The sequence below is a fragment of the Peromyscus leucopus genome, chromosome 14 (assembly GCF_004664715.2).
Source record: "Peromyscus leucopus breed LL Stock chromosome 14, UCI_PerLeu_2.1, whole genome shotgun sequence".
NCBI lineage: Eukaryota > Metazoa > Chordata > Mammalia > Rodentia > Cricetidae > Peromyscus > Peromyscus leucopus.
The window spans coordinates 446,385-459,369 of record NC_051075.1 but is presented as its reverse complement, the minus strand read 5'-3'; the positions used below and the strand labels follow the sequence as shown (position 1 = coordinate 459,369).

Here is a 12,985-nt window from a genome sequence, read left to right as displayed (position 1 = left end):
ACCCAGACCAGCTAGAACTTTCTACTCATGTAAAAACAGCACACAAATCAGTCCTTGTGTTGTTCATTGTTCCCGTGCATAGCAGCTGGATGTGTCTAGTATCAAGGAGCAAAGATCAGGGTCCTGGTGTCCTGGCAAAAAACGGATGCCAGTGGTGATATGAGAGGACAAAGTGTAAGACAGGTAGCTTTCATTGCTGATCAGGTTAGGGCATGAATACCATCACCATCATCAAAAAAAAAAAAAAAATACTTTTAGAACTTCTCCAGGCACCATCTGAGAGAACTGGGGATTAAAAAAACACTATCCAGAATCTTTGCTGTTTGTGTTGTACTGCTAGTATTAGAAAGAAAAAAAAAAAGTGAAGCCTGTCTCAGCTCCTTTAATCCCTGCACTCAGGAAGCAGAGGCAGGCAGATCTCTGTAAATTCGATGCCAGTCTGATCTACAGAGTAAGTTCCAGGACAGTCAGGGTTACACAGAGAACCACATCTGTGATCTCAGCACTCAGAAAGCAGAGGCAGGAAGCTCATGAGTTCAAGGTCAGCTTAGGCTATACAAATTCAGGACACCCTGTGCTTCATGAGACCTTCAAAAAACAAAACAAATAAAAAAACAAACAAAACTAAATGACAAAAACAACAAAAGGAAAAAATTAAGTTAGAAAACTAAATTGGTTTTGTTTTTTAATTTTGTGTTCAGTTCACCCATACTCAATGGAACTCAGCTCAGCCCACTTCAACAGATACCAGTGAAAACCTAAGAGAAGCAGAAAGCAGTATAGAATTTATTTATTCCCTGGGTGTTCTTTCAGTTCTGTTGGATATTAATTGTAGAAATGCTGAGAATAAAATGCAAAGGAAGCAAGCCACACTACTTGTTTTATACCTTTTTTGCGCATTTCCTGGAACTCACTTGGTAGTCCAGGCTGGCCTTGAACTCACAGAGATCGTCCTGGCTCTGCCTCCCGAGTGCTGGGATTAAAGGCGTGTGCCAAAGATGGCTCAGTGGTTCAGGGCTCTTGCAGAGGACCTGAGTTCAATTCCTAGCAACCCTGTGGTAAGTTCCAGGGAACCTGATGCTCTCTTCTGGCCTATGTAGACATAGTTGCATATAAAACATGCATACATACAAAATATAAGAGTGTTATACCTATTTTTAAATCACATGTGATTTTTATTCTTTCATATGTCTACTTAGTATAACTTAATATGATACACACTTTTAAATTGCCAAGTGAAATTTCATCTGTTGGGAAAAGATGAGGATAAAAACAAATATGCCCACTCTTCTACCCTATCCTAGACTTTTCAGAGTCTCCTTTGTTTTCAGAATAATATAAATACAATGCCCATAAGGGTCTGAGAACACCCATGATGCCCAGGTTTGAAAAAAATGTGAGTGTAGTTGCCTACCCGAAGCTTCTGCAAACACTTTAAGTATGGATTTGGCCACCTTCCAAATTATGTGTGGTTCCATCCAATAATCTCCACTGCTATCTGCTTCTCACAATCTTAACTAAGGCTAAAATTCTAATAAAGTGTGTATTACCGAGGCTGGGGAGATAGCTCAGTTGGTAAAGTGTTTGCCAGGCATGAAGACCTGAGTTGGACCCCCAGAACCCACACAAAAAGTCAGGCTGGGTGGTGGTGTGGGTCTCTAGTTCCGGTCCTGGGGCAGACATGTGTGTTTGGGGAGCTGTGTGACGCAGAGATAGGTGGCTTTCCAGAGCTCGTAGGCCCTAATCCATGAGCTCTAGGTTCAGTGAGGGACCAGGTCTCAAAACAAGCAAGCAAGCAAGCAAGCAAGCAAGCAAGCAAGCAAGCAAGCAAGCAAGTAGAGCATCTAAGGAAAACACTCAGTGTTGATATCTGGCGCACGTGTGTGTGTGTGTGTGTGTGTGTGTGTGTGTGTGTGTGCGTGCGCGCGCGCCTATGGTGTGTGTGTGTGTGCATATATGTGCATTCATGTGTTCGATGTGTGTGTAAAGTTGTTTTTTTTTTCATAAAGATGATTTTTGCCATCAAGAAAACACAAATCACCTTTTTGAGACCCCTCATTGAGGAGACATCGAGGAAGGACACAGCTGAAAAGTCGAGGATGAGACTGTGCAGGCTGACTGCAGGGACGGTGATGTTGAGGGGGAGATGGGCATTCCAGTCAATCTCAAAGGGCAGGTCTGCGGTATTGATGGGCTGATCCAGCTCTTCTATCTGGTTGTTGTCCAACTCTTCATCGGAGTCTTTGAAGCCATCAGAGGTGCAGATGAACCCTTTCTGCAGGAGAGGGGTGGTAACAGATGGAGTGACTCTGACTGAAAATTGTGTGTATGTCATGGATAAGCAGGAGTGCCTGGAGCTTGAATTCAACTTGGGTCAGCAACAGGATGCATAGATGCTTCGTACCTTTTGCTTTTGATACTCTTTGCAGGACAGAAAAAAAAAATTTAAAGGAGATCCTCAAAGATGCTATCAAAAAGTGACATTAAGGCTGGCAAGATGGCTCAGAGGTAAGTGAGCTTGCCACAAGGCCTGAGGACCTGAATTCAATCTCTGGGGCTCACATGGTGGAAAGAAGGAGAGAACCAACTCCCAAAAGTTATACTTTGACTTCCACATGTATGTACACACACACACACACACACACACACACACACACACACATTAATATAATAAATATCACACTAATTAACACACAGAATGTGTTTATCTAGCATTTCATTTAAAGTAATGGAACCAAGACTTTGAATTATGCTGTACTAAAAGCGTTTGCGTTTTACCCGAAATACATGGAAATGTGGTCAGAAACTTACAGGTGTCACTTGTATCAGTCCTTGTTTCTGCAGTTTTCGAATTTTCTTCAAAGCTTTATTGCGCTTGCGTAGAATTCGAAGTGGGTTAAAGCCGACCTGTAAACCCAGTTACTGTGTTACAGGGGAGCTGAGCATCCTGCTACTTACAGAACAGGATGATGAACACTAGCTAGGAGGTGCTGAGGGCTCGGGACATAGGAGTAACTGAGATAAAATGTTTTAAAACAAAATTGAGATAACAGTTTTAAAAACAATACTAGCAACAATATTGAATCAGGGCTATGGTTTGCTTAGTCTGCATGCAATTATCAAATTTCAAAAACATTCATACAGTCCAGAATTTACCCACAAATGATTAATAAATATTTTTAAATTTTATTTGAATCTGTTTGTGTGTGGACCAACCAAACTCCTAGGGAACTTGGTTTTCCTAATTTTCTTTTTGTCAGGTATAGGTGGCACCCCAAAAGTCTAAAACTTGTGTGATTATATTTTTAAAGATGTATTCCAGTACAATTTTATAGTTCTAATATTCAATTTGGGGCTACTTAAATCAATCAGTATAATTAGGCACAAAGTAAGTCAGAAGGTATGTTTTAAGAATGAATACCAAACGTTTGTTTGTTTGGTTGGTTTGTTTTGTCTTTTGAGACATGGTCTCATTATGTGGCCATGTCTACTCTGGAACTCACTCTTGACTAGGCTGGTCCTGAACTCACTGAGATCTGCCTGAGTGCTTGGATTAAAGGCAAGCTTTTGTCACTTGATCTTAAAAGACTGATCCTTGGCTTCTTTACCAGAATGCTAAGTACTGATTGTCAGTTATCCATGTACAGCTATCCTGAATCTCCTTGGTGATGCAGTCAAATGCTCAATGTTTCACTGTTGTTTCTGGGTTGGTACCCAAAGACAATGTATTACAAACCTGCTCCCTAGTGCCATGAGTGATGATTTTACTTCACAGCAAATCTAAAAACAAGGACTCTACCTTGAGCCTCATAGGAAGAGGCTTATTTCCCAACGTATTAATGGATCCCTTTAAGATAGTTTTACCTACTCTAGGACATGCAGACTAAACATTGACACAGCTCAGCTTCAACATACAGGAAGTCAATGACCTTCTTGCTAAAGAGGAAACATTTCACTCCCAGATAGTAAGAATTTTTTGAACCTTACAGCATCAATAAGTTTCTGCTTAAAGAAACCAATGTTTGCAAAGTAAATTGGAGATGGACATCCGAAAATTTTCACTCCTTCTGGCTCATACACCTACAAGACAGAGAAGTAAGATGGTTAGATGAGTTTCACTGCCTCATTTGACAATATTTTAGCACATCAAAGACAACAATGGGTCTTTCTTACATCAGCATAATTTTTTTTATTCTTGTAGATGTTGCTCCTTCCAACATTAGCCAGTGTGCTGCATTTTGGACTGTAGGGAAAAAAAAAACACCCCCCAGTAAATCATTCTTGCCTATGTTAAGCCCAACACCGATGTTTTTCTAGCTTATTAATACAGGCTTACTTTTCAGATTTGAAAGGTGGGGCAGTCTTCATCTTATTAGAGACCCTGGAGTGCAAATCTTCGTGTCCCAGGGCTTTGTAAACAGTGACTCTCTACTACATCACAATCTACAAGCAACCCCATAAGACCATGGCAGTTAATTGTTAAGTATGTTAATTAATGTTGTTTGGTGAGGTAGAGACCTATGTACTCAACTGTACAAATAAGGATAACTTGTACAAAAAGAATGACTTGCCCATGTGACCATTCAGTTTGTCTCTATAGTTGATGGAGCTCAGATACGGAATCCAATTTGATAAGAACATAAGGTATGAAAGAGGGAGAGAACAACAGGCTGAGTTTTCATGCTGGTATGTTCCACTGCTCAAGGAATAAGTTGAGTAGCAGCTTCTGTTTTAGAACCCCTCAATCCCCATTTCTCATGCAATTACACCATGTATTCCAGATAGGCTGAGTGACTACATGGTGGTGATTTTACCTGACAAAGACTTAAAAACCACAAAGACACTTGAGCCAGATGGCTTTAAGGATCAAGAATTACAAAGTTTTGTAGAATTTTGGCCTGGGGGTCTTTGAGAAGTTCACACATCCAGCACTCTCAGCTGAAGAGGAAGAGGGAGCCCCCCCTCCTGCAACTGTCTAAGAACTCAGTCTTCTAGGTAACTCATTTTCCTGCTTAACAAGTCTAAGGCAACAACACTAAACCTGCTTAGGACAGCATTTTGTCCTGTTCACAGGTGAGCAACACAGACTCAGGTGTTTGCTAGTCCTTTGAACCTGTATCAAAGCAGAAAGAAGGTCAGCAGCAGGTGTCCTCCTTTGACTGGAGTTTAGTTCTGGACCATTCTACTGTCCTTCAAGCCTTCATGTGGGTGACTTGAGGAAGGTTATATTGGCCAGTCTTATAAAAATATTTTTTTTAGATTTACTTATTTTTACGTATATGTATTAATGTTTCACTTGCATAAATGTTTATGTACTACATGCATGCCTGCCCTTCAAGGAGGTCAGAAGGTGGCATTGGTTCCTCTGGAACTGGACTTGTTGTGGTGCCAGGAATTGAACAAGTGCTCTTAACCATTGAGCCATCCCTCTACCTCATGGTCAGTCTTGATAGGTATACATGCTTATCAAACACACTACTTTTCTCTTAGGCACTGACAATTGTTTTTGCTCTTCTAATAGGGCAGGTCAAAGCCTGTGAGATTGTGCAGAGCTCAGGGAACACTTACAATTGGGTCCTGAACACAATAGTTAGGAGCTGAAATGCCACACTTGCTGCCAGGCCTAATCCGAGCCCCAGGACAATGGCAAAGATGAAGGTCATGATCCAAATTAACTGTAAGAAGAAAGAACAATACATGCACTTGAGTTTAAGGAAGTGCAGTGTTGTAGGTCCAGAGCTAGAGAAGGCGTGAATGTCTAGGACCAAAGGAAGTGGTTGGAGGTTGTTATCTTGGTCCAGAGAACAAAGTGCCTAGGAAGACACGTCTCAAGAGGTCATTTCATTTCTGCTGGCTCATAGGTGGGCCACAGAAACTCAAGCTAATAAATAGAAAAGCTTTACAGATATCCCATCCCAGAACAAACTTAATAAAGAGGAGTGAGTTGCCATGGCAAAAATTCTACACAGTTCACTCTTACAACTCAGCAGATTAGGGTTGGTATACAGCAACGGCAGAACACCAGCCTAGCATGTGCTAGACCTTTGGTTCGATCCCCAGCACTGCAAGGAAAACAAACAAACAAACCCAGCAGACTGACTGGGACAGCCTGTACTCATCTTAGGTTTGTCCTATTAATTTAATTAATGGCTGTTATCTTCACAAAAAACTTGAGCATGCTAAAAGTAGATTAACGTCACACACAATGATCGATTAGGAACATGAGCTAACTGAATACAGCTTATTACTTTATGCTCTTGTAGTACCATAGGGTATGTCAACAAGATTTTTTATACTCAGACTTTGACCCTGATTAAATTATAAAGTCTGTTTTTCAGGCAAGTTGAGAGCAAGTAGGAGCTTCCCCAGAAGAATGGGTGTTTCCAGAAGGAATGTTCAGAATTTACACCTTCTGCTGGTTCTCTGGAAACTAACACATCAGTTAACAAAGAACAGAAACAACATGTACCCTAAAATTCAGAGCACTTCTGTGGTGTTCAGCATATCCCACAAGAACTTTAATGACATATCGAAGGAAAGCCCTACGCTAGTGTTTTAGGAAGCACTTTATACTTTCAAGAACTCATCCGTTTATTTATTCATTTATTTTTAGATTTTTTTGGGTGTGTGTATACACACGTGTGTGCACATTCATGTGTGCCTGTCTGTCTGACTGCCCATGGATACCTGAAGAGCCTAATCCCCTAAAACTAAGTTACAGGTGGTTGTGAGTCACCCAACATGGGTGCTGAGAACTAAACTCAGAACTCAAAACTCAGTGTTCTTAATTACTGAGACATCCATTTCTTCAGCTTTACTTACTATTTTTGAAATAGGAGCTCATTATTAAGCTCAAGCTGGCCTCAAACTCATGCTGTTCCTGCCTCAGTCTCCAGAGTGCTAAAGTTATAGGCATCATCTCAGCATATAATGCCACCATCATTTTAAGTTAAAAGTCCCAGACAACGATCAGAAGAGCATTCACTTTCAAGATAGGAAATAAACTAAGGTTATTGCAAACTGATAAGTTGAAGCAAAATTCCACAGCATTTATAATATATACATTTTGCATCAGCATTAAACTACTATTCTGATTTTTCATTTTCTCAAATACCATTGTATCTACTTACACAATCATATTTATCCTTTTTCCACAATCTGCCTATTTCGGCAAACTGCATCAGCATTCCTTTTAAGTTTCCAAGAGCTAAAGCTGCCAGGACAGACTGTGAAAGACATAAACAACAGATGACTTTTAAGTTAATCAAACAAACCATATAGAGGCAAAGGTGAAGGCCACAGATAAGTGCCTTAGCAGGCCTCAAAGTATATCAAAGGACACACCCTTGTGTGCGATGCCCAATGGACCAGGGTTGGGACTCTGACTTGTTTCCCTACATGAGGTTGTCCCATCCCAATGACAAGACTGAGCAGATCTTTGTGACTGTGCCATAGATGAGCTGATGGCACTTACAGTAGTCTATATCTTGCGATCTAGAGAGAGGTAGATCTTAAGACCTACATGTGAACCCTTGAATTAGTTGTTCCCAAGCTAAGCTGGTTGAACCTGTCCATTTAAACAAAGACATAGGGGTTGCCTTTGGTGATGACAACTGCCAAGCTGTGTTATAAAAGGAAGCTAATGATCAAAGAATAGTTAACAAAGGCCTGAGGCAGGCTCTGAGACCACCCAGACATAGCTGCCCTGTTCCTAGAGCATACTATGGTAAATAGGAAGAGTTTAATAATTAGTCATTGAATGAGTAGATACACCAATGAATTTATATTTCCCAATCTAGGAGTGACAACCCACAACACAGCCTCTTAAAAAGTCCCAACACTGACACAGTTGAGTGTTGGATTCACTAAGAGGGTCTAAGGGTGTTAACTCAGCCTGCCACATACTACTCATCATTTCTGGTGTTTCACATATTATAATTAGTCTTGTGAGAGCTATTCCAGTTTCAGGGAGATCCGATGCCCTCTTCTGTCCCCCACAGGTGTTTCATGCACGTGGTACACACACATACATGCAGGCAAAACTACCTATCCACATAAAATGGAGATAAAAGTTTTTTTAAATGTGTGTACAAATGAACACTATCTAAAAAATAAGAAAATAGAATAAAATTGGTAATATACTTAACAGTATTTTTCTAGTGTCAGTGTCCTGGTTTTCTTATTGTACTACAGATATGAGTTGTCATCTCCATGGTGGCTGGTGAACTGTACACAGGGATATACTGTACAAGAGGCCTCCTTGTTTTGTTTAGAAAATACTCAAATGTCTGGCTAGAGGCACTGTACTTTTCATTAAGAATTTTCCCCAGAATTGTGTTTTGGAAAAACAATTTGAAATAATTTACAGTGAAACACATATGCAGCAAAATACTTTGTCAGGAATACACTCAGAGCACAGAGAAACCATAGGCAAGATGGGGCATGATTTTAGAACCTTTGGACACTTGGGAAGCTTTCAATACATATTTAGCATAGCTATTGCTATTGGCTGTTCTGACTTTGTAGGATAAAAAGAAGCAGAGTCATGACTCAGGAAACACGAAGATGCTCCAGACATGATTGTACAGAGTTTACCCCTGGGTTCTCTATAGAGGTTGCTTTGATAATATTCTAGACAAGGTCCTTGAGTACAAGTTATTTAAAAGAGAGGGTTTTAAATAGTGATTGTTTCTTCAGTGTCTCCACATCGATGTGGGCAAGTAGAACCCACATTTACACCTGGAAGAAGCCCACGGGGCCTCTTCTCTATACAGAGGAGAGGGTGTGAATTTGTTTTTATTGAGCTATACATTTTTTAAAAGTTTCTTTACTGGTGATGTCTTGACATCTTTCATGACATTTGTTTTGAAGCTAAGGATTTTGGTGTGTAGAAGACATGGTTTTGGCAAATAGTGCTCTATACTGCTTGGAGACAGATTCAGCCAACACAGTTTTTACAGATGGAGGTGAATATACATTCCAGCTATGAATCAACATGGAAGAAGGACCCAGATAGCAAACAATAGATATTGGTGAGCTGAATCATCTCTCTCTCTCTTTTTTTTTTAATCTCATATTTCCTTTGCAGTCAGAAGTATAGTGGAATGTTTGGATAATAATATTAATGACTTTTGTTAATGGTCTTAGTGACCTGGGTTAACTATTCCATGTGTGTTACATCATTATTGTCACAGCTACTCTGTGTAGCAGGTACTATTTCATCCCTATTTTACATGTGGAGCTCTTGAGGTTCAGAGAGGTTAAGGTATTGACCTCAAATCATACAGTTAGTAAGTGGCAGAGCTAAGATTAGAAGATGGTCACAGGACTCCTGACCCACTTATGTACTCCTTTGAAATCCTACTAATACCCCAGAGAGCAATGCACTTGTATTAACCATAATCTGCCTTCGTAGAGGCTCTGTGGTTTCCAGGACACTGGGGCTATTTACGAATATTAAATGAAACCCAAACAGTTACAGACAGGGAGCTCAAGGTCAAGAGGTGAGTTCTGTGTCGGGCTGTTTACTCCCATCCTACAAGCTGACGGTGTTGGTTTTGGAGTCAAACCAAACTCCTTGGAGCTGCAGGGCATGTTCCCAAGAACAGGTGTGGAGCTGGTAGCACCACTCTCTACATTAGATAGAGGGCTTGATGACCTAACCCTTTAAGAAAATCTTCACTTCAGTCAGTCTAGGTTGAAACTGCAATGCCAGAGTGCCTCCCTGCTTAAACATTAATTATGTTCTGCTCTATGCACTCACAGAGAGTAGAGTAGATAAAGCAGCTTGGGCATCTGCATTCCTGACATTCATAAAAGGCTGCCAGGAGAAAGGAAAGGTTGGTCCATACAGTGTAGACTAAGGAGAATTTGAGAGTTTGTCATGAACTCATTTTCCCTAGCATAGTTTGTGTTTTTGGAATTTGAGAGTTAGATATAATGCCTCAAGGAGAGAGATATTACAAAAAGAGAAGAGAATTACCTTTTGTAGCGGCTGCAGAAGAAATCCGATGGCAACAATGACAATCAGCACAATGACAGACGAGAGGAGCCCTGCGACCTGTGAAGATGAAACAGTTCTCACGACAGCTGCTGCTTTCCACCAGGCTTGCGTTTCCCAGTCCTCAGTGCTATGCTGGCCTTGTGGTAGGGATGCTAAGATACCTGTGTTTTGCCTCCTGTGCTCTCCTGAACCCCTGATCTGGAAAGGGCTGTGCTCCCTGCAAATCCTTTGAATGCTCCAGTGAATATGTTGCTTATTCCCAAGGCGATCAACTCCTGTAGAAGGCAAGGGAAGAAGCTTTTCCTAAAATGTCCTCTTTCAGAAGAATATTAGGTGCATGAAATATGTACCTAATTAGACCCAGTTAGGCTTACCTGATTGCCGTCAATTGGATAATCGTATTTGAGAGAATAGACGCTGGCAACGGAAAAGGCCACTGCAAAGCCAACAATTGCGATTCCAAAGCTGTCTCCTATGGTGTCTTGAAAAACTTCTACACTGGGTGTAATAGGGGGCTGAAATCTGAAATTGAAAACAAGCAAAACTATATGGAACCGACTTGTTCAGAAACGCAAAAGATTATTGGGCAAATGAATGGGTGAAGCAATCTGTGATGAATTGTGTCTTTTTTAAGAAATATGGTCCAAAGAACTTGGTCCCATTGAAAAATTTGGAATTTCCCTTTTGCTATTGTGAAGTAATGATGCTTGGATTGATAAAAGTTATAGATCTAGCCTGACAATAATCGTAAGATGGATATAATCTTGCCAGTGCACTCAAAATATCATGTGTACTCATATTCCCCTTCAGGCAAATGTCTTAGATTCTACTTGTTACCATTTTGGGTTTCAGAGCATTAATCTCAGTGCCCTCAATAGTTATCCATGGCTGAAGGCTCTTTGAGCAAATACAATTCTGGGACAAGGAAAATAAAAATCTTCTTCCCACTAGTAACAGTAGCTTTTCATTGAAAAACCTGAGAGGTGGGCCTTGGGCTTTGCCCTGTGCGCTGGAGAACCGCTAGGGTCCACCACACCCGGAGGAGAGCAAGTTTCAGTTCAAGGTGGTAAGTGTTTCAGAGACAAGTGTGCCTCACAGGGGAAGGTCTATGTTCATGCTCACAAACTCGAGAAGTTGTATTACAAAAGCTGTGTATCTCAAAAAACATCAAGGTACTAAAATGCTCAGCTCCCATCAGCATCTACTTCAGACCTAAGGCTTGTTGGAAGTGCAGAACTGGATCCAGCCAACTGTGTCTGAATTATTGTTTTATCTTTTATGTCTTTGATAATAAATACTGGGCTGTAGTCTTCATAAAGCATTATTATTCCATGCAAGTTAAAAAGGTGGATTGGAATTCAGTTTTTTAAAACAAACCTGATAGCAGAGATACAATTAAAGATTTCATTTTATATGAAAATAACTAAGAACCCATCATTGTAAGTTTGCTTTTGTCTTGACTTCTGAGCATTAAATGTGGTATGATGGAGTTTCCTGGCCAAAGACTCCATTCCTTGGCTCTACTTTCCCTGAGCCTGGATCTTCATTTGTCAAATGAGACAATAATATTGTTCTCTTGTCTTCATAGTTATGAGGGAAGGCCAACTAAAATAGTGATTGTGAGCACTGCACACCATGAGATACAAGATGACTGCTGACCATGCCTGTAAGATGCCTCTGGAATGTTCCTTTACCCTTTTAAGCCACTTCCCTTGGATCATGTTATTTGTACACATTTAATGTGCATATGTGACCCACAAAAATAATTTCTAAAGTAGCCTATCTATTAGTAGCAAGCTAGCAAGAATTAATAATCATTACATAGTCTATTTGCAGTCAACAGAAATTTAAAATGCTCACTTGGTCATTTAGAAAAAAATTGGATCTTGTATTTCATTTAGGTGCTAAACCAATAAGTAGTAATGTTTGGACTTGAAATAGAACTTGTGCACTTAACATGCCACATGCATAAACCCATTTAACACTTCTAGAATCTTTGCTATTTTTAGCACCCTTTCATAACCAAGTGCGTGAAGGTAACAGTTTAGTGAAAATGCCCAAGGATAGGAGGTATATCTGAAGTTAACTTCAGGAGATTTGGAGCTGGAGCACTGAGAATATATACTTGGTCACACCGCCTCTCTGGAGAATTAATGGTTAATAAACATGAGCTATGTGCCTCCCTGCTCCACACACCTGGTGGGATAAGTGCATGTATATTTAATATATTTACTAAATAAGGATTATCACTCAATGATCTTGTTTACCATTTATTTTCAAAACATTCTACTTCTGACAAGCTCCCCTTTGATTATTGTATTTGTTTATTTTCTGATGGGGTTTATGTCTCTAAGAAATTTAAGTGAAGTGCAATCACTTGAAAATTGCAGAGTGGGAAGAAACCCAGAGACAAGTGTTCCCAGCTTCATTTCTCACAACTTCTTTTTTTTTAAAAAAAAGATTTATTTATTTATTATGTATACGAAAGAGGGTGCCAGATCTCATTACAGATGGTTGTGAGCCACCATGTGGGTGCTGGGAATTGAACTCAGGACCTCTGGAAGAGCAGTCGGTGCTCTTAACCTCTGAGCCATCTCTCCAGCCCTCTCACAACTTCTTAAAACTAAAAAAATAACAATAAAAATAAAGATTTTTAATTAAGTAGAACATATGAAGATATGTCAATAAATAAATATATATAAGTATATTTGTATAAATATATGTTGCTTTAAAAACCACACATATACCTGCTTTTAAAAGAATTCAGCTAAGCCAGGCAATGGTGACTCATACCTTTAACTCCAGCAGTTGGATCTTAGTGAGTTTGAGGCCAGCCTGGTCTACAGAATGAATTCCAGGACAGCCAGGGCTACACAGAGAAACCCTATCCTGAAATATCAAACCAAACCAAACCAAACCAAACCAAAAAATTCAACTATATTAAGACAGATGTAGATACAGTGGCGCTACACACACACACAC

The 12,985-nt window shown here is 40.1% G+C and overlaps 1 protein-coding gene across 1 annotated transcript in view; it reads right to left on the bottom strand.

The window, feature by feature from the left end:
• Slc26a3 (solute carrier family 26 member 3) overlaps positions 1 to 12,985 on the bottom strand; it is a 36,249-nt gene that overhangs the window by 6,459 nt on the left and 16,805 nt on the right. Inside the window, exons 9-17 of the mRNA XM_028891758.2 lie at positions 10,378 to 10,525; positions 10,165 to 10,278; positions 9,983 to 10,060; positions 7,131 to 7,226; positions 5,569 to 5,675; positions 4,174 to 4,243; positions 3,988 to 4,080; positions 2,812 to 2,907; positions 2,042 to 2,275 (exon numbers count right to left, since the gene is read on the bottom strand). Coding sequence (XP_028747591.1) covers positions 2,042 to 2,275; positions 2,812 to 2,907; positions 3,988 to 4,080; positions 4,174 to 4,243; positions 5,569 to 5,675; positions 7,131 to 7,226; positions 9,983 to 10,060; positions 10,165 to 10,278; positions 10,378 to 10,525 — 1,036 coding nt within the window. The remainder of the gene's footprint in view (positions 1 to 2,041; positions 2,276 to 2,811; positions 2,908 to 3,987; positions 4,081 to 4,173; positions 4,244 to 5,568; positions 5,676 to 7,130; positions 7,227 to 9,982; positions 10,061 to 10,164; positions 10,279 to 10,377; positions 10,526 to 12,985) is intronic.